This window comes from Marmota monax, unplaced genomic scaffold, assembly GCF_021218885.2.
Source record: "Marmota monax isolate L192 unplaced genomic scaffold, Marmota_monax_Labrador192_F-V1.1 WCK01_AAM20220418_F8-fsc00122, whole genome shotgun sequence".
In the NCBI taxonomy this organism is placed as follows: domain Eukaryota; kingdom Metazoa; phylum Chordata; class Mammalia; order Rodentia; family Sciuridae; genus Marmota; species Marmota monax.
Genome location: NW_026695223.1, coordinates 2874519 through 2897041, shown reverse-complemented (window position 1 = coordinate 2897041; position 22523 = coordinate 2874519). Strand labels below are relative to the sequence as shown.

General features: G+C 35.8%; 1 protein-coding gene across 2 annotated transcripts in view; it reads right to left on the bottom strand.

Moving 5' to 3' along the window:
- The window catches only part of Trim24 (tripartite motif containing 24), a 103618-nt gene that overhangs the window by 65656 nt on the left and 15439 nt on the right, over nucleotides 1-22523 (bottom strand). For both annotated transcript variants that reach the window (XM_046434111.2, XM_046434112.2), the window contains exon 2: nucleotides 1772-1890. In XM_046434111.2, the coding sequence (XP_046290067.1) occupies nucleotides 1772-1890 (119 nt within the window). The remainder of the gene's footprint in view (nucleotides 1-1771; nucleotides 1891-22523) is intronic.

Sequence of the window (22523 nt, the reverse complement as noted above, 5' to 3'; positions counted from 1 at the left end):
TCTAGTTGGGAGTTTAACCAATACTTCTAGAACCAGTTTTCTTGCAACCTACTTCAGAGACACCAGCACCAAGGGTTTAGAGATCTGAGTTCCAAGCTGAAGACTCAGACCCAGCACCAGCCATGGTGACATTCCACAAAATCCTTCCTCTTTAAATAATGCCATCTTTTGCTTTTGTTTCCTCAGCTGCTTCCCAAAAGTTACTCCCTTGGTGAATACTTAAAGAACTTTCTTTTGATCTTTACAGAAATCAATTTTATAGCTAGTTAACAATTCATTTTAAGAATTAAAATAGTTCCTTGTTGCACCAAGACAAATATAATATACTCGTATAATGTATAGTGGATATTTATTTTTCCTGGAGAAAATAATTATGGCCAATTTAATAAAGAACCAATGTTTCCAGAATAGAAGAGATACACATATAAAATAAAAAAGTACAACCCTATTAATTCTAAATTTGACTTAGATAAATACTTACATTGTCTTTCTTTCTAATAAAAAGATTTGTTAGATTATTACCACGAAAGGCCTAGAAAAAATGACTAACCCAATGGTGATGAGCACCCATAGGACCCATATTATGGTCTTCAAAACCAATGCCATTTTTTCTTTTTTCCCTTTGGGTGATGGAGGCTGAACCCAGGAACCGAAGCATGCTAAGCATATACTGTGCCAATGAGCTATACCCCCAACCCATTTCCATTCTTGAAAGCTGATTCACAATAATTAGAAAGTACCCGTGAAGAAAGTGCAATTTTGGCCTTTAATGAAAGTTCATATAAAGGAATAACTGTAAATACCTTTGAAACAACAAAAAGACTTTTATTTTGTGGTGTTCAGGTTAGAACTCAAGGCCTTGCACATGCTAGGCAAAAGGTCCATAACTGAGCTACATGCCTGGTACAAAAATAATTTTAATTAGTAACGGCTATGCTCATTTATAAAGTAACCCGTGCATTCCTGTGCTTCCCTTTAGAAACAAAAAGCTAAAAATGAAAAAAAGAGCACAGAAAATAAGCATGTGCACTAAACAAATTTCTGATAAAAACAACTAATAATCATGTTTCCCTAACCAAATTTAGTTCCTAACCAAATTTAGTTCCTCTCCAGATCTTCTGTTACAAATGAAAGGAACTGCCTAGAGGAATCACTGATGAATCATGTTCCACAAGTAGACAAATATGCCTATCTCAGTGTGGCTAACCTAACCCTAGTTACAGTACCAAGGATCTTCCTTAGGGACCTGACGTCCAGATTTAAGTGGCCAATAGAAATGTTCTATATAGGTTATGAAAGTAGGAAAGAAGATACCATTGTATCTCTAAATCCAATGCCTGGGACAATGCTACCAAATGAGGCTTTTAAAATAATACCATATAGAAAAAATAGCTTTCCTAACAAAAGCAGACTCCTCACTAATCAAAGACATGATGTATTTCATAGGTATCATTAGAACAGAAAAAAAGTGAAAAGGGAGATTGAAATTAAAATCTAATTGACAATATATATTTAAGTATAAAGAAATGAAATATTGTCAAATATAGAATAATGTTTTTCTCTGGAGAGGATGGGGAATACAGGGATGTAATCATGGGTGTCTGTGCTGTGTTTAAATTGAACCATTCATTATTATTTATATACTTAAAAATTCTATACACCTTCATAAATTAATGGTCTAAAATTTGGCTCCTTTCATTTGAGCCCTCCAGGATTTTAGGTGCCTCATCAATAGCTGGCAAAAGCTCAAAGCTCAAAATTATCCACTTACCTGATTAGACTTTTCTACTGTACTGCTGGGAACCTCAGTAGTATCCTTGACAAAAAAATTATCTATGATGTGTCTCTCTGCACATTCTTGGCTGCATACTGGGCATCGAATGACTCCAACTAGGAAAGACAAAATCACATTTTAAGTTTTAATATAATATACTGAGTACTAAACAACACATCTACAATGTAACTGGGTTCTTCTACAATGTCCATTCATATAAAATTCATGCCTATTTAAGTTCATAAGCAATTCATTTTATGTATATATTTTTATTTACATATATCATACTCAAAATATTAAATGATGCTTAAATGTTCATAATTTTAAATGATATGCCCTCTCCTAAAATAGACACCCCCATTAGCTACTACATTTACTGTTTAGCAACTTCCCTGGCAGTGGTTTTAAACAGGAATGTACAGAACCACATAGATTTTTAAATGAACAAGGAACTGTGGTTCTCTTTAGACCTACAGAATCAAAATTTCTGGGAGTGGAGCACAAACATTTTGTGTTAAAACTTTGACAGGATAATATGAAACACTATTCTGTTTCCCTTTAACAAAAATGCAAATGGCATTGCTTTAGGAGAAAACAATCCTCTTCCATAATGTATAGTAAAACAATAAATAGTAAGTACATTAAAATCTAATATGAGCTTAGAAGAGCTTGCAATACATTTTAAAATATAGCATATAAGAACCAACACAGGGGCCAGCATTGTGGGTCCAATGATAGAGTGCTTGCCTAGCATGTAGGAGGTATTGGGTTCGATCCCTGGCACCACAAAAAAATAAACAAATAAAATAAAGGTATTGTGTCCATCTACAACTAAAAAATATTAAAAAAAAGAACCAACACAAAATAATTCAAAGGCCAATTTTATATCAAGTAGGAAACAAAAATTTTAATTAATAAAATTCGTTTGGGGCTAGAAATGCTGTGCAACAGTAGAGTGCAGGCCTAGTCTATGTGAGGCCCTAGATTTGATCCTCAGCACCACTAAGTAAATAAAGAATCAATCCACTTAATAACAGCAACACAAATATATTAATTAAGAATAAATTTTAAAAGATGTCTAAATATCACTGTGGAGAATGTTAAGTTATATTTGAAAGCATTTAAATGCCAGGCATGGTGGCACCTGTTACCCTAGCTACATGGGAGGCTGAGGTAAGGGGATCACATGTTTAAAGTGAGCCTGGGTAACAGCCAGACCTTCTTGGGGGCAACTGGAATGGGAATAACTGGATATGTAGCTCAGTGGTAAAGCTCCGCTGAATTCAATGTCTGATCTAAAAATCTTTTTTTAAAAAAAGTCTAAGTAGTGAAAAAAAACATATTCACAATGGTAAAGATGCCAATTCTCCCTAAACATATCTATAGATTCAATGTTTTAGCAGCAATTCCAATAGAGATTTAACAGAACTTTGATCAGCTGAAATGACTACTAAATAATGAGACATACTACAAAGCTACAACAATTAAGATAGTGGGATATTTATGTAAAATAAACAAAATAGAACTGAATACACAATACCAGATCAGACCGAGTGAGAGGTCCTTACTCTTTGGGATTGTGTGTACCCCTTCTTCCACATTCCCTGTTCCTTCCTGGCTGGTGAGGCCAAGTGGTTTTGCTCTGCCAGGTACTCCCACCATGATGTGCTGCCTCACCACAGCCCACCATAAGCAATGAGGCCAACCCATCACAGGCTGAACCCTCCAAAATTTTGAGCCCAAGTGAATCTTTTAAAAAATAAACTGTTTATCTCAGGTATCTTGTTATATTAACAGAAAGCTGACTAGCCCAAAATTCACAATGAAATGTAAATTATCTTTGTTATCTTGGGGTAGGAATAAGACTTGTTAAGCAAGAAACAAAAAGGAAAAGCTTTAAAAGAAAGATTAATATAGTCAACTTTGTTATAGAACTATAGATAATCAAAATATTACTGTGTTCAAAGTAAAAAAGACAAGCCCCAAACTGGGTTCCATTATGTCAGTGATTATTTAACATATAATACTGGCCAAGAATTAACATGAAAGTTGTAAAGATGTGACAATAGACTTCACTGAAGAGAGAGGGTAATCCTAATTTTCATTATTTCTCTAGCTATGTACAGCTAAACACTCCCACTGTCCTATATAAAAACAAACATATGAAAATTATGAACAGTCAGGCATGGTGGCATGTACCTGTAATCCTAACAACTCAGGAGGCTTAGACAGGAGTATCTCAAGTTTGAGGCCAGCCTCAGCAAATTAATGAGTCCCTAAGCAACTTAATGAGACCTGGTTCAAAATAAAAAATAAAAGTGGGCTGGGGATGTGACTTAGTGGTAAAGCCCCCCTGGGTTAAATCCCCAGTATCCACCTCAAAAAAAAAAAAATGCAAACAGTAGAGAGAAGGCAGCAGATTGGCAAAAGAACTCAGGACCCAAGGAACACAGTGGTGAGTTCACTTAATTTTCTTTTATCCTTATATACTCCAAAATGGGTTATCATGACATCAGCATTCCTGAAATACCAAAAGGTACAAACTAAAAAAAAAAATACCCAAAAGCTACCCAAAGGGGACTGCATTGGTGCAACCACTCTGGAAAACAATATGAAGATTCCTCAGAAAACATGGAATGAAACCACTGTTTAACCCAGCTATCCCACTCCTCAGTTTATATCCAATGGACTTTAAATCAGCATACAACAGTGACACAGCCACATCAATGTTTATAGAAGCTCAATTTGCAATAGCCAAATTATGGAACCAACCTAGATACCCTTCAACTGATGAATGGATAAAGAAAATGTGGTGATATATACACAATGGAATATTACACAGCCTTAAAGAAGAATGAAATTATGGCATTTGCAGGTAAATGGATGGAGCTGAAGAATATTATGCTAAGCAAAATAAGGCAATCCCCCCAAAAAACAAAGGGTGAATGTTTTTTGTTTTTTGTTTTTTTTCCAAATATGTGAGTGCTAATTCACAATGGCGAGTGTGTGGCTAGGGAAAATAGAGATACTTTGCATTAGGCAGAAGGAAGTGAAGAGAGGGGAGGGGTATGGGAATAGGAAGAATAGTAGAATGAATCGGAAATTGTTGCCCTATGTATATATATAATTACACAAACAGTGTGATTCAATATCATTGTACAAAAGAAGAATGAGAAGTTATACTAATTTACATATGATGTGTCAAAATGCATTCTACTATCATGTATAACTAATTAGAATAAAAAATAGTATTAAAATGCAAAAAATATATACTAAGTATATATCTGTGTACAAATAAAAATACCTGTTTTAAAAACAAAAAACAAACAAAAACTACTCAAAGGAACAGGAAAGAGGCAGCCTTGCAAGATAGATTGAAAAAAATATACACAATAATCACTCCAATAATCAATAAACAGTCAAATATCACACACACACAAAAAAAACCTGTGCCCGCCTTTTCCACCAGCAAAAGCCTATTGGGAAGCCTTGATTTCCACCCTGGCCAAACTGAAATCAGATGCCCCAATCACCCATAGTGTCAGAGAAGCCCCCTGGGCAGCTGGGCCTTTGATCAGCAAAGCCCCTTGTAACTGCAATGGAGACTATCTGCAGTGCCTGAGTAATAATGAAGCTATTATTGTCTACCTCCAAGCTACACTGCAGTGTAGTCAAGACTTCTATTGCCACCTATTATAACCTCCTCTTAACACCATGTCACCACTCCCTGGAAATTATTAATGGAGTACATACCAGGAGCACCCACATCCCTTCAAGGAAAGCCTAATGGGAGTGTGAACTCCCACACTCTCACACTAGCAAGAAGGTGGCCCTCCTCATCCGGATGTCAATGGTGGCAGAGCGGGGAATACAGACTTCAACTACTACCTTGCAGTAGATTGGAGATAATAAATACAAGGGAAGAAGTCAATGAAATTAAAAGAGAAAAAGTTAATGAAACAAAAAGCTGGTTATTTGAAAAGCTCAACAAATCTTAGGGCTGGGAATGTAGTTCAGTGGCAGACCACTTGTCTTGCATACAAAGGCCCTAGGTTTGATCCATATCATCACAAAAAAGAAAAAATAAATAAACCTTTGGTAAGACTGAAAAAAGTTGCTGGGTGTAGTGGCACAAGCCTTGTAAGGGTCCGGCGAACGTCGAAGGAAGAGACCACCAAGAGACGGACTCATGCAACCGCAAAAGGGGGTTTATTGAAGAATCCAGCATGCTGGGGCTCCGTGCTCACTCAAGAAGGGAGAGCGGTCAAGAGCCCCAAGCAGGGGTTGAGCAGTGCTTAAATACACTTTTTGGGGAGGGCGGGGGCTTTGCATACATCAGAGCAAATCATCATGAGGTGCGGGAAAATCGAACAACAACTCTCGAACATGATTAGTACATTCATTGGAGGGAACAGGTCGGGCGGGGGTGATAGGTTAGTCCTAAAGCGGGGTACACATTTAAACTGATTGGTTTGGGCCCTGAATGCCTACGTGCCAAACTGCACAGGGCCCAGGTTATTTAACAACTAAATGGTCAGGGGGAATATCTACTGGGCAGTCCTGTGAATTGTCCTAACAGCTACAGGAATTTCAGGTTTTGAGTGTAGCATAGGAACTTAACAATACCTGGTCTTTTACATTTTAACTCAGGCTTTGCAGCTTAGAAGCTTTACAATGCCTGGTCTTTAACTTCAGTTTCTTTTATCCTTTCAGCCTGTAATCCTAGTGACTCAGAGGAGACTGAGACAGGAGAATCACAAGTATGTGGCCAGCCTGGGCAACTTAGCAAGACCCTGTCTCAAAATAAATTAAAACAAACAAACAAAAAACAACCCAACAGACACAACTTGTCAGTAGGAATAATGATAAAGGGGATATATCACTACAGACCACGGTAGATATCAAAAGCATAATAGAGGAATACTATATAACATTTACATATAAAAAAGTCCAACAAGTTAAATGACATGAACCAATTCCTTGAAATGCACAAACTACCATGACTCACCCAATATGAAAACAGATAATTTGAAAAGCCCTGTAACTATAGGGAAATTGAATGACTCCAAGCTTTCAATTAGGTGTAAGCCTCTTCTTACACACTTAGATGTAAGTCTTAAAAAAATACACATAGGAACTGTCTGCTGAAAACAACAGGCTATTGATACAAAAATTCAAAGATGATCTAAATAAATGGAAAGACAAAATTTATAGGTTGAAATAATCAATGTGATATATAGGTTTAAAACAATTCCTGTTGAGAGTCAGAATGACACCTGGCATATTGCCAGAGGGAATGGTTGAAAGGTGACCCAGTGAACCATTGAGATGATGATTTGAGTTAAGCTGTATATAATTGCTACGATGCTGGATTGATTGAGTTGTATATGGACCCTGCTGGGGGAGGGGGGAATAGGGCAGCTCCAGGAATCGGAATCTGCCTCGGGTGTCAGCTACTTTGGAGTTCCCGTGCAGTTCTCACAGGGATTCAGGGAGATTGGGCGCGCGGAGCTTGGTGGAAGGAGTGTGTTCCCAAGTAGTGTGTGTACAGTGCCAGTGAGAGTTGGGGAATAAAGAATTGCTGTTTGAACCTACAAAGCTTTGTGGCGGCTCAGTTATTTGTGCCCAGCCAGACTGCGGCAAATTCCCAATACAATCCCAGCAACATTTTCTGTAAAGATAGGATTATCTGAATACTTACACAGAAATGCAACTGCACTATTAGACTAAATCAGTATTCATTTAAAAAAGAAGAAAGTGGACAAATCACTTCTCAATTTCAAGACTTTATAACTTGTGTGTGTGCATACACACACACACGTTTATAAATGTATGTATATATACATAGGCATGGTTGTTAATGTTGATTCTCCACAATTGATTGATCTATAGGTTGGTACATTCCTATCTAAATCCCAGCAAGACTTTTTATATTTACCATCAAAATTATCCAAAGACTTCACACAGGAAAGAAAAGGAACTGGAATGACTAACCCTTGAAAAAAGAAGTGAGAAGAAATCACTGTACCCAATTTTTAAGGCTTATACAGATACAGTTAATTGAGATAAGAGTGATATTGGGGGAAAGACGGACACATGAATGAATAGAACAGAACAAAGAACCAGAAATATACCCATACAAGTAAATCAAACTAATTTGCTAGAGATGTAAGAGCAATTGAATGGAAGAAGGTAATCTTTTTGATAAATTGTACTGCAACAAGTACCTATCTACAGGGCAAAAACTGAACCCTGGGTAGACACAATGGGGCACAGCTGTAATCCAAGCTACTTTTGAGTCAGAAGCAGGAGGATCACAAGTTTGAGTCTGGCCTGGGAAACTTATAAGAGAGACCCTGTCTCAAAATAAAAATAAAAAGGACGGGGTATGTAGCTCAGTGGTAATGTGCCCCTGGATTCAATCCCTAGTACTGTTGGGAACACATATTACGGCACAGCACCCCAGAAAAAAAACCAACATGGCATCTAACGACCCTCTTTACCCTCTTTCTTTCTTTCACTGGCGCGAAACGTTCCCGCCGCTCCAATGTTCAAACCCTGCCGGTGGGAAGCCTTAGCCCCAATTAGAATTAACTTCTTGGGCTCCGGAACTGACATATGGAAGAGCTTGCCAATAAACGGGCGACCTGTTATCTACCTCAGCCCCTGCTACCTCTCTTCGACCTATATAAACACACAGCCTTTTGTAATAAAGCGGAAACCTCTTTGGTAATCTGTGTCGTGTGATGCGGCGTTTTTCCAGTCTTACAAGTACCAGTAAATAAATAAATAAACAAATAAAAAAACAAGACTGGAGATGTAGCCTGGTGATAAAGCACCTCTAAGTTTAATTTCCAATACTAGAAAATAAAAACATCAACCTAAATTTCACACTTTATATAAATTTAACTCTAAATAGATGAGGTTTCAATGTAAAACAGAGTCATAAAACCTTCAAAAGAAAATCTTAATGACTTAGGACTTGTGAAGAGTTCTTAAACATGACACACAAAATAATCCATAAAATGAAAGTATTGATGAACCTGTCTTCCATAAACATTAAAAACTTGCTCTTCAAAAGATCCTGTGAAGAGGAGATAAAGGACAAATAGACCTTTGGAGAAAACATTTGCAAACTTCATATCTAACAAAGAATTCATATCTATCTATCTATCTATCTATCTATATATATATATATATATATATATATATATATATATAAGGAACTTTCAAAATGCAACATTAAAGGCTGGTCATAATGGCGCATGCTTATAATCCCATCTACTAGGGAAGCTAGCTAAGGCAAAAGGATCACAAGTTTGAGCAACATAGCAAGATCCTGTGTTCCCAAAAAGAAGAAAACAAAAGAGTGAAAATAAAAGAGAGCTGAAGAGATATTTTACTGATGAAGGTAGACACATGACATATAAGCACATGAAAAGATGATACATGCTATTTATTAGTCATTAAATAGAAATTTAAGACCATGATGAAGTATCAATAGTTATTAGAATACCAGAATATTAGTTACTAAAACAGTTAAAATAAAAAGTGGTAACAAGATCAAATGCTAGTGAAATGAGGAAAAACTAAATTCCTCTTATACACTGTCAAAAGGAACATAAAATAGGTACAACTTTGGGATATTCTTTGACAGTTTCTTTAAAAACTAAACATGTTTATCATATAACTCTACAATCTCACTCCCAGGCATTCCAGAGAAATAAACTTAAGTCTACACAAAAACCTGAAAATAATGATTAAATAAAACTAATGATTAAATAAACTATAGCACAGCTACATCATGGAATACAGACAGTAATAAGAAGCAACTGATTACAGCACAGACCTGTAATCCCTCCTTCTTGGGAGGCTGAGGCAGGAGGATTGCAATTTCCTGTCTCAGAATAAGAATTAAAAATGGCTGTAGCATAGTGGTTAGAGTGCTTGTGTAGCATGAACATGACCCTAGAGTTCAATTCCCAGTACCACAAGAAAGGGGCAGGGGAATGGGAAGCAACTATTGACATATACTGTTATGATAAGATTACAATAAATCACTGAGTAAAGCAGGAGATGGAACCACTTTTATTCACCAGCTGTTGGGACACCAACTGGCGAGATGGGAGGAAAACTGCAAGTCTGCATTCCTTGACCCCCTCCAAGGGTTAGAGCACACCTTTCATAATTTAAAACCACAAGTAAAGCATGTCAGCACACTAACCATAAGTAGCTGTTGCTATGATTCAAAACCACAAACAAAAATCATGAGATCTAAAATCATAAGCAGAAGAGGAAGTGGGTCAAGATGACCCTAGTTGAGTATAAGTTAAAGAATGTTTACTAATGTCTAGACAAACATTCTCTGACATTCTATGCAGTTAGGGTACATTGCACAAATACAATGTATAAGAATTGCCATTTTGTGCTGCCAACTATGCTATGCTAAGCAACTGTTGGTGGGTACAGAGGCAGGGTTTTCCCATGGGAGAAACATTTCTTACATGACATGGAGTCTCAAGGTAAAATAGAGTTGGTTTGGTCATCGCCCAGAGTCTGGCACATAACAATATAATAAATTGAACAGATCTTAAGGACATCATTATGAGTGTGGGGAAAAAAGCTAATTTCAAAAAGTAACTAATGAAAGACTTGCTAGCTTCTGTCAGAGCACTCTCCTGGGGCTTGAAGAGAATCCAAGGACTAGTAAACCTCATAGCAAGTCAGCTCCCATGCATTAAGTATTGCCATGATCACTCAACTACTAAATGGCAAATTGGAACCCTGCCTAATATCCCATCTTGTGCAAATTCTATACGGTAAGTAAACAGAGATACAGTATGGCTGGGGGTGTAGCTCTGGGGTTGAACAATTGCACAGCATACACAAGGCCCTGAGTTCACACTTTAATGCACACACACAAAAAGATAAAGCATGAATTTTAAAGCCATAGATTTACATTAGTTCTCTTTGCCAATTACTCCAAACCCCTAAGCAATCTTTTTGAGTCACTATTTCCCCTTTTTAAAAACAATTGATGATAATGATATGGTTACAACAATATTGAGAACTGTGTTCTATTATTTGTGTTAAATATTTCATGGTCATCAGATTAATTTTTGAGGCAGGATTGTTTAAAGGATTATAGGAGTAAATGTATAGAAGGGGTCTAACCAGGGCTGGTATCTGATAAACCTGTGCCCTCCAATTAAAATTAGATGGCAACACTTGATTTTTCCCAAAGTTACCAGTGTCACCTATCTATTGGATTCCCTCAAAGCATGATCTACTAAAGCTATGAATGAATTCTGAGTCAACAAATATGCCTCTACTAAATGTTGGTTAATTCTAAATTTGCACCTTTACCTGAGTTTCAGTCCCATACCACAGGTGAACCATTTAGTACGGAAAAAAAAAAAAGCATCACATATGATGCCATAAATACCCTGCCTGGGTGAGGGAAGTGATTCTTTTGACACATTATCCTAGGAAAATTGAGAATACTGTGGAAACATAACTTCCCTTTTTGAAAAGGGAAAATCTGAAATCAGGTAATCAAGGAGTCAGTAAACTAGAAACAGAAAAGCAAATGCCATAAACTCTTTCTTTGTCAACACTAAACAGTCAGGATACAGAATATATGTTCAAATAAGCTAAAACAAGGAAACCACCTATTTATTAAATTGGAACTACTTAACCTACAAATGTTATATTTTTCTGAATTTTAAAGGAAAAGATCATGTTCATTACCCATCTAAATCTAAGATTCTGTGTTTGCGGGCATCATGAAGTATGTATAGATAACTATAAAGTCATAAGGCATAACTGCTGGGGGAAAATGATGACAGATCACTAGTTATATCCTTACAAAAGTAATGATTTTAAATGAACTTACTAGCATCTGTTTTTATTCTTTTTTCCACAAATGATAAGTTTTAAGCTTTGGGGTTTTGAGATCTGAGTATGATTTGTAATCTTGTTTTGTAAAGTTTTAGTTTCTGAAATCTAAACATAATTCAGGGCTTATCATTTGACATTATATGCTAGGAATAGTTGGCATTTTTTTACCCATTTCTACAAAAGAGATGTAGATTTAAGGTCTCTTAAATACATACTGTGGGTCCCAGACACAGGTTAGTTAATGACTGGACCATGAGATGGATAACCTCAAGTCAGGCAACTGTATTCTGACATCCATGGGAGAAAAAGAAGAGAATCGATAGAATGCATATTAGTGCTCTGTCCATGGTCCTGTCTTACCATTAATGGCTCACTACTGTTACATACATAGTAATGTATCACTTAGCATTCAGGATATAATCTGAGAAACGTGCCCTTAGGATTTGTCATTATGCGAACATTAGGGTGTACTTACACAAATCAAAATGGCTACAAAAATCACTATGTGACAGAATCCTATGGGGGAACAGTGTATATACAATCCATCATTGACTGACTTCTTTTACAGTTGACAAACAAAAGACTGGAATAAATGCTCTCTCCAAAAAAAAATCTACTTTTTTTTTTTTTTGGCAGTACTGGGGATTGAATTCTGGGTCTTGTATTTTAGGTAAGTGTGCTAACACTGAGCTACAACCCTAGCTCAAAACCCTACCTTAAATACACAGAGGGAGGTTTTAAAAAATAGGTTGGATACACATTCAAACAATAAATATGTTCAGTTCTCCAGGTAGCCTTGGACTAAGGCAGTTCTTGCCCCCTTCTCAGTTGTAATTCTAAAAAAACTATGTAAAATATGCTAGGGATGCACCATCATGAGAAATGAAGGAGCTGACTGAACTGTCCAATTTCTGTTCTGTCCCCCTTATAAACAGCATGTCCTTCAGTGCTTTAGTTCACTGAAGCATATTGCCTCTGGGGTATAAAACCCAGGGTAGGCTGCTCTCTGTGGTCCCTTCCCTGCAGTACACAGACAAGATTTCATCTACCTGGCAGCTTCATTAAGCCTTGGTGGACTGGTTTGCTATGCACTCTCTGCTTCTACTGTCCCTTGATATTTTTCTGTGAGTAATAAACCTGCTTCATGTAACTTGTGTGAGTGCTCTTTAGGCAAATAGTCAAAATGCAGCCCCAGATGAAATGGGATGAAATGGTAATCAGTGCATTATAATTACCACACAAAGTAGACTTCAGAAATAGAATATTACCACAGAAATAGAATTATTACCAGAAACACTATGTAATGATAAAGAATTCTAATTCACATTCACCCAATTAACAGAGCTTCACAACACATAACAACAAAAAATAATATGGCTAGAAGAAAAGCAGACAAATCCATATTGTACTGGAGATTTTGACTCCCCTCTCAGTCAACAGAAAATCACTAATAATACAGAATAAGACTTAAATAACTTGATCAACAAATATTTAAAGAATACCCAAAATGTAAATGAGACAGTCACCAAGATACATAATACTAATCAATAAAACATGTTTTAGGAGAACTACAAAACAAACAAACAAACAAAAAAACCCAGAATATATTCCATGTCCAAGATGAGATTGGTTTAGAATTATATATATGAAGAAAACAATGACAGTCCTTTCCTTTCTGTCCTCATCCACTGTTTGGAGCTAAATGTCTAAGGAAATTTTTGTGAAGTCACTAGCTGGGCACCTAGTAGAATGGAACAGAAACTTCAGTGACCACATAATACAAGGAATACAAACTTTGCAAAACAGTTGGAAAAAGTCACAATGGATTATTCCGGTTACCAAGAATAGAAATCAATAATAGTCCCATAAGAATAAAACAATTTGGAATTCTAGATTTAACCACAGGAACAAGATCTCAGTTTATCCATCTTAGAATTCACCACATAACAGATTACATGAAAAAAAATATGGTTTTGCTAGATACAGAAAAGGTACATGCTTTTAAAAACATATATTCATGCCGAAAAATATACACATACATAACTGTACCCCTCTGTGAATACTAGTAATAAATGGGGTAGTATACAGCATTAAATTTATACTCAATATTATATGCTGCTTTGAACTTGATAAAATTATTAGGTCCTTGAAGAGCCTAATCCCAAGTTCTCTTCCTTACTCTACTTCTACAGATAATGTCTCCTAACCAAATAGCCTTTGTTTATCAACAAGACTATGCAGTTTCTACTTATCCTTGATTATCAGGTTCAGTTTCCAGTCAGCCTATAGAATTATTCAATCACGCCAATCACTTCCTACCATAGGAATCAAGGGGCAACCCCCGTCGTGATACTATATAGGAAGTTCACCTCCCCAAAGTCCCCATTCACTATGTAATAACCCATGTAGTTCTGCATGGCAATGTGTTGTCCTTCTCTCTCCAGATTTATCAGTATATGTAATTAATAAACTACTGATGATTTTATCTGTCCAGTTTAGAGTACTAGGTGTTAGGCCCCCTTCATGATACTATGGGGAAATTCTCTCACCAGTGAGTTGAACAGCAGGTTATTAAAACAATAGGAACACTGGTACCACTCGAATTCAATGATGTACTGGAGTTTAGGCAGCATGAAAAGGTAAGAAAAAGGTTTAAGAATTAGAAATGATGAAATGAAAGTAGTGTTACTCACAGTTATGATTATACACATAGAAAAAGCCAAATGAGTGAGACAAATTACTAGAATGTGATTAAACAAAGTTATTGGAAAAAAAATTTTTTTAAATGTTATATCTCTGGGCACAGTAGAGTGGCATATACCTGTAATCCCAGCTGAGAGGCTTAGGGAGGAGGATCACAAATTCAAGGTCAGCCTCAACAACTTAGCAAGAACCTGTCTCAAAATTAAATGTTTTAAAAAGAGTTGGAGATGTAGTTCAGTGGTAGAGTATCCCTGGGATCAGTTCCAAGTACCACACACACACACAAAAGTTACATAGTTAAATATATTGACCATGAATAAAAAGGTAAAATGTAAACATAATGTTAAAATGCCATTTATAGAACCATCAGAACCTACCAAATATCTAAGGAAAATACTAAGTAATGTGTAAAATCCTCATAGGAATAATTATAAATATTTAATAGTCATTAAAGAAAACCTAAGAGAGGCCAGATATGAGGGTGCATTCCTGTAATTCAGTGAGTCTTGAGGCTAAGGCAGGATTCCAAGGATTCCAAGTTGGAGGCTAGCCTGGGCAACTTAACATCCTCTCTCTAAAATAAAAATTTTACAAAATTACAAAAGGGCTGTGGGTATAGGTCAGTGGTAGAGTGTCCCTGGGTTAAATCCCCAGTGACAAAACAAACAAAAACAACAAGAAAAATCATGGCTCTGGACTAGAAAATTCAACATTACAAACATGTAAACCTCTCTCCAAACTGACTTAACAGTTTTCACAATCCCAATCAATATTCTGTAATTTTTTTTTTTTGGGGGGGGGTGGGGGTTGGAATTTGAAAGGTGAATTCTAAAATTTACATAATTCAAACAATGAAAACAATCAAAAGATGTTTCTGAAGAAAAATACAGGTGATGTTGGGGGTGTATATTATGGATTGTTTTTACCAGCTATCAAAACCTACTACAAAGACAAATTATGGTAGTGGTTCAGAGGAGTGCCTAACAGCCCACTAGATCAGAATTGCCTGAGAATCAGATTGAAGTGATGAGAAACAAACTTATGTACATACTAAATAATTAATAATTAATGGGGATGGCAGTACAGAGCATTGAAGAATGGAATTTTCAATAATGGGGCTGGTAAAAAATGAAGCTGGATTCCAACCCTCACCATACATATAAATCAAATGAAGAATAAAAGAGAAAAGAAAACAAACAAACAAAAACCTAAACATGAATGGCAAACTATACTGCTTTTAGAAGAAAATAACTGTATAACTTTGGGATATAGACAGATTCTTTAAGACTAAAACACAAAGGCAAATTTATAAAATTAAGTATCATTCAAAGAACCCTACTAAGAAAGAAAAACAGAATGAGAGGTTAGTACAAATATAAAAGAACTCCTGTAAAATTTTAAAGAAATAGTCCCAAAACAACAAAAATCAAAACAAAAAGTGGACTGAGAAAAGAGACTTAAAGAAGAACCTCACAAAAGCTGAAATCCAAATGGTCAGTATGAATATGAATATGAAAGGTACTCAACCTAAGTAGTAATTAAGGAAAAAAAGTTCACAAGAAGCACCTGAAATATTGCCAAAAAATAAAAAGATTAATACCAAATACTGATAAACATCTCAGCTAACAAGAACATATAAGAACTGATCACGGGCATATAAAGTTGATATTAAGGTGAAGATTTACATACTTCTCTGTTCTTCAGTAAAAATGCCTCAGGACTCAAAATTTATCAGGAGCAAGAGAAACATTGCTTTAAAAAGCCAAAAGCAATTTAGCTATTGTGAATTGTGGTGCTATAAACATCCATGTGGTTGTGTCCCTGTAGTATGCCGTTTTAAGTCCATTGAGTATAGACCAAGGAGAGGGATAGCTGGGTAAAATGGTGGTTCCATTCCCAGATTTCCAAGGAATCTCCATACTGCTTTCCATATTGGCTGCACCAGTTTGCAGTCCCACCAGCAGTGTATGAGTGTACCTTTTTCCCCACATCCTTGTCAACACTTATTCTTGTTTGTATGCATAATAACTGCCATTCTGACTGGAGTGAGATGAAATCTAGAGTGGTTTTGATTTGCATTTCTCTAATTGCTAGTGATGACGAACATTTTTTTCATATACTTGTTGATTGATTGTATCCTCTTCTGAGAAGTGTCTGTTCAGGCCCTTGGCCCATTTATTGATTGGGTTTTTGTGTGTGTGTGTGTGTGTGCTTAGCTTTTTGAGTTCTTTATATAGCCTAGAGATTAGTGTTCTATTTGATGTGTGAGGGGTAAAGATTTGCTCCCAAGATGTAGGCTCTCTCTTTACCTCACAGATTGTTTCTTTTGCTGAGAAGAAACTTTTTAGTTTGAATCCATCCCATTTATTGATTCTTGGTTTTAATTCTTGTACCACAGGAGTCTTATTAAGGAAGATGGGGCCTAATCCCACATGATGGAGATTAGGGCCTATTTTTCTTCTATTAGACATAGAGTCTCTGGTTTAATTCCCAAGTCCTTGATCCATTTTGAGTTTGAGTTTTGTGCATGGTGAGAGATAGGGGCTTAATCTCATTTTGTTGCATATGGATTTCCAGTTTTCCCAGCACCATTTGTTGAAGAGGCTATCTTTTCTCTAGTGTATGTTTTTGGTGCCTTTGTCTAAAATAAGATAATTGTAGTTTTGTGGGTTAGTCTCTGTGTCCTCTGTTCTGTACCATTGGTCTATCAGTCTGTTTTAGTGCCAATACCATGCTGTTTTTGTTACTATTGCTCTGTAGTATAGTTTAAGGTCTGGTATAGCGATGCCACCTGCTTCACTCTTCCTGCTAAGGATTGCTTTAGCTATTCTGGGTCTCTTATTTTTCCAGATGAATTTCATGATGGCTTTTTCTATTTCTCTGAGGAATGCCATTGGAATTTTGGTCAGAATCGCATTAAATCTGTATAGTGCTTTTGGTAGTATGGTCACTTCGATAATATTAATTCTGCCTATCCAAGAGCAAGGGAGATCTTTCCATCTTCTAAGGTCTTCTTTGAGTTCTTTCTTTGGGGTTCTGTAGTTTTCATTGTATAGATCTTTTACCTCTTTTGTTGATTCCCAAGTATTTTATTTTATTCATTTTTTTGAGGCTATTGAGAATGGGGTAGTTTTCCTCATTTCCCTTTCTGAGGATTTGTCACTGGTACACAGAAATGCCTTTTTTTTTTTTAAATGGGTGTTGATTTTATATCCTGCTACTTTGCTGAATTTGTTTTACTAGTTCAAGAAGTTTTCTGGTGGAACTTTTAGGGTTCCTGGTATAGAATCATATCAAGAGCAAATAGTGCCAATTTGAGTTCTTCTTTTCCTATGTGTATCCCTTTAATTTCCTTGGTCTAATCTCTCTGGCCAGTGTTTCAAAAGAATTATGTTAAATAGAGGTGGTGAAAGAGGGCATCCCTGTCTTGTTCCAGTTTTTAGAGGGAATGCCTTCAATTTTTCTCCATTTAGAATGATGTTGGCCTAAGGCTTAGCATAGATAGCCTTTACAATGTTGAGATATGTTCCTGTTATCCCTTAAGTTTTCTAGTGTTTTAAACATGTAAAGGTGCTGTATTTTGTCAAATGCTTTTTCTGCATCTATTGGGATGATCATATGATTCTTATCTTTGAGTCTCTTGATATGATGAATTACATTTATTGATTTCCGTATGTTGAACCAACCTTGCTAATTGTGGAGCCAACCTAGGTGCCCTTCAGTAGATGAATGGATAAGAAATAGGTGGCATATATACACAATGGAAAGATGAATGGATTAAAAATGTTGCAAATATACACAGTGGAATTTTACTCAGCAATTAAAGAGAATAAAATCATGGCATGTGCAGGTAAACGGATGGTGTTGGAGAAGATAATGCTAAGTGAAGTTAGCCAATCCCAAAAAAAACAAATGTTGAATGTTTTCTCTGATAATGAGGCTGATTCATAGTGGGGTGGGGGCAGGGACATGGGAGGAATAGACAAACTCTAGATAGGGCAGAGGGATGGGAGGAAAAGGAAGGGGACAAGGGGTTCGCAAGGATGGTGGAATGTGATAGACATCATTATCCAAAGTACACGTATGAAGACATGAATTGGTATCAAAATACTTTATATACAACCAGAGATATGAAAAAATTGTACTGTATATGTGTAATAAAAATTGTAATGCATTCCACTGTCACTTATTTAAAAAAAAATAAAAATTGCTTGATGCATGACTAGTGTTCAGGAAAATTTGTAGAATTATGGATTTATGTGTTGTCCATTTAATTATATGAATTCATATAAATGAAAATTTTGAGTTACGTTTCAGTTCATGGTTTAATAAACCATGTAGTTCATATGCATTTGTAATATTTTTTTAAAAATAGGGTTAAACACTTATCTTCTTGAATATTTATCATTTCTTTAAGGTAAAAACATTTACAATACTTTCTTTTAGCTTTTTGAAATAAATATTATACAACTGTCACCTACACTCACTCTACTATGCAAGTAGCACATAAGAATCCCTTGCTCCATCTAACTAGAATTTAGTACCCACTGACCACTCCTCCACCATTTTACTCAACCTCTGATAACCACCATCTCTCAATTTCTATGAGATCAACTCTTTTTGTTTTATTCCCCATCTGAGTAAAATAATATGATACTTGTCTTTCAGTGCCTGGTTTATTTCACTTAACATAATGATCTCCGGTTCCACCCATGTTGTCACAATAACATTATTTCATTTTTATTGAATATATTCCATTGTGTGTATGTATGTATGTGTGTATATATATATATATATATATATATATATATATATATATCACATTTTTAAAATCCATTCATCAGATGATGGATGCTTAGGTTGTTTCCATCTATGGCTATTGTGAATAGTGGTACAATAACACAGAAATACAGAGTCTCCTTAGCATACTGATTTCATTTCCTCTGGGAAAATACCCAGGAGAAGAATTACTGGATCATATGGTAATTGTTTTTATTTATTTATTTATTTTTTTTTAAGGAAACTCCATCCTTTTCCCCACAATGGCTATACTCATTTACATTCCCAATGACAGTATGTAAGGGTTCTCTTTTCTTCACTTCCTTACCAGCAGTTGTTAACCACTTTTTTATAAGAGCATTTTTTTTCTTTTGTTGGTGGTCTGGGGATCAAACCCAGGTCATTGCATATACCAGGCAAGTACTCTATCACTGAGTCAAATCCCCCATCCAATAATAGCCATCCTTACTAGTATGAGGTGACACCTCATTGTGTTTTGATTTGTATTTCCCCATTTAACAATGTTGAGCATTTTTTCATATCCCTGTTGGCTATCTATATTGTATGTCCTCTTCTGAGAACTGTCAGGCCCATAGCCTAGCTGTGCTTCAGTTGCCAAAGGACCAAAGACATCCTGAGACAGTGTGTGAGATAGGTCTATGGTAAACTATTTACATGAAGGTCTAGTGATGGTGGGCTGGAAAAGTAGCACCCCTGTCCTCAAGGCATTTTGCCACAAAGTCCAGGGGTTATCAACTAGACTAGTAGCCCTTATCTTCTCCACAGTGCTTGGTTCTGTATTGATTACCACAGGGTGAGGGGTTTTATAGGTTAGCTACATAAACATTGACATAATTAGCTCACTCTGTCCCATAGCATGACCAGCTTTACAAGGAACTTGGCATATGTGTACAAAAGCAGCTTTCTACTTATAACACTATGTTTCTAGTATGTGTGAAAGAGTCAAATGTTATTCAAGATAATACTTACCTGTACATTCAGGACTAGACCCACTTTCACTGTTCCCTTGACTTGACTGAATTCTTGGGAATGAAAAAAAAAAAATGTTCCAGGGACATGATGTTTTATTATCCTCTTTTTTTTTTTTTTTGGTCAAGAATGACACGACTTTCTCCTTTGGTGTATCACCCATTCTTAAGTCAGGTTACTTTTTGGTGAGTTTTTAAAGTTTGTTTTTGAAAGTTCCTTATACATTCTGGATATTAATCCTTTCTCAGGAGTATGGTATGAAAACATTGTCTCTCATTCTGTGGTTGTATCTTCATTCTGATGACTGTTTTCTTTACTGTGCTAAGCTTTTTTTAGTATGATGTAAGTAATCCCATTTGTCTATATTTGCTTTTCTTTTCCGTGCTTTTGGGGTCTTATCAAACAAACACAAACAACAACAAAAAACAAAAACAAACAAACAAAACCCTTGACCATTCTAATATCCTAAAGAGTTTCCCACTTGTTTTAATTATACTAGTCTAGCAGAAAGTTCTTTTTAAGTTATAGTACCTCCAAGAGTATTACAAAAATCAGGAGTGACCTGTTCAAGCTTATAATACAAGATTGATAGATAATTCCCATCCAAACTTCTTTCCCCTCTCAAACTACTATGACTGAATTCTTTTAGTTTATCTGGGTCTCAAGAAGTTACTTAGGCTGGCTTTGAACTTGCAACCCTCTTGCCTCAGCCTCCAGAGTCACTGAGATTATAGGCATGTGCCACTACACCAGGCTTAAATCAAACATTTTATATATTATGAACTTTTGGTTATATTGACAATGGAGCTGCAGAGCATATTTAAAAAACTATACCCCATTCTCAAACAGTTTCATTCTTGTAATTGAGTTGCTTGCATTTTTTCCCCTCTAATTTTCTTAGTTTTTAGGTATTTATCACTAAATCAGCATCAAAATTTCCACCAGAAATGTAAATCCCTTTCAATACATTCAAATATAGCAAGTAATTCATGAGTTTATAATCATTTCCTCAGAAGAATGAAATCTGAAGTCCTTCCTGCAGTTCCAATGTTTCCCAAGCCTGCTGTAGTCTGCCATCCTGGGACTTTCCTTCATAATTATCCTGTGTAAATTCCTCTGTAAATTCCTATTTATGTTTTATGACAAGTGAAATATAAATAGTTTCAAAATAACCATACCAATATAACCCCTGGTGTTTACACTGAATAATCTTAAATATAAGATTTCTGGTTAGGAATAGTGGTGCATGCCCATGATACCAGTTACTAAAGTGCCTGAGGCAAGAGAACAGCAAGTTTGAGGCCAGCCTTGGAAACTTAGATAGATCCTGTCTGAAAATTAATAAAAGAGCCAGGTATGTAATTCAATGGTGGTGTGCCCCTGAGTTCAAGCCCTAGTAACACCCCTCCCCCCCCCACACATACAATGTAAATTTCTTTTTGTGCTTACGATATAGCATGCAAGAAATACTGTGATTTAAAATCAGTTTTTAAAAATTCTTTGATTGTTGGTATAACTATCTGTTTGAGATGTAACAATGTTCACTTGATTTTGGGGGTTGGTTGAAACAATAGATGACTTATTTGTTTTGGGTTTTTTTTTTTTTTTTTTTTGGTCTAGTTACATAAAGTATTTACATGATTCCAAAGTCAATACTGCAATGTAAGTTTTATTACAGTGGTCTAGTTTTCATTCTTAATTCCTTGTCTTGTTCTTTTTTGCCCCCTCTGGTAGCCATTTTTTTTGTGTGTGTTTTTTGTTTTTAAATTTATCCTTCCACTGTTTCTTTTTAAATATAAGCACATATTTATTTTTTCTCACATTTCAATTTTATTTTTTTTCAGTGACCTAGGACTTTACAAATTTAGGCAAGGGCTCTACTACTGAGCTGTAGCTCTCTGTCCTCCTCTTCTTATTTCTTCTTTTAGTGGATAAGACTAAGAAATTCACAGACACACACACATTTTGCCCTACCTTCCACAAAAGGTAATATAAAATATATATTTTCTTGCACCTTTACAAGCCCACTTATATTTCCTGAAATTCAATAGATAACAGTATATCTATGCAGTGATATACCAAAGTTTATTCACCAGTCATCTACTGCTGGTAACATCAATCTTTCATTACTACCAACAGAATTGCCTCAAATAATATTGCACATCTTATTTTACACTTTTTCAATTGTTATCTCTAATATAAATTCCTAGAAGTAGAGTGCTAGAGCAACAAAAAAGTACATTTGAAATTTTGCTAGATATTACCAAAATCATTGCCATGGGACTTTTACCATTATGCATTCTCACTTGCAGTAGAGTGAAGTGTCTTACTTTTCAGTTTTACCCCAAAAGCACAATGCCAAAATATAATAATACAT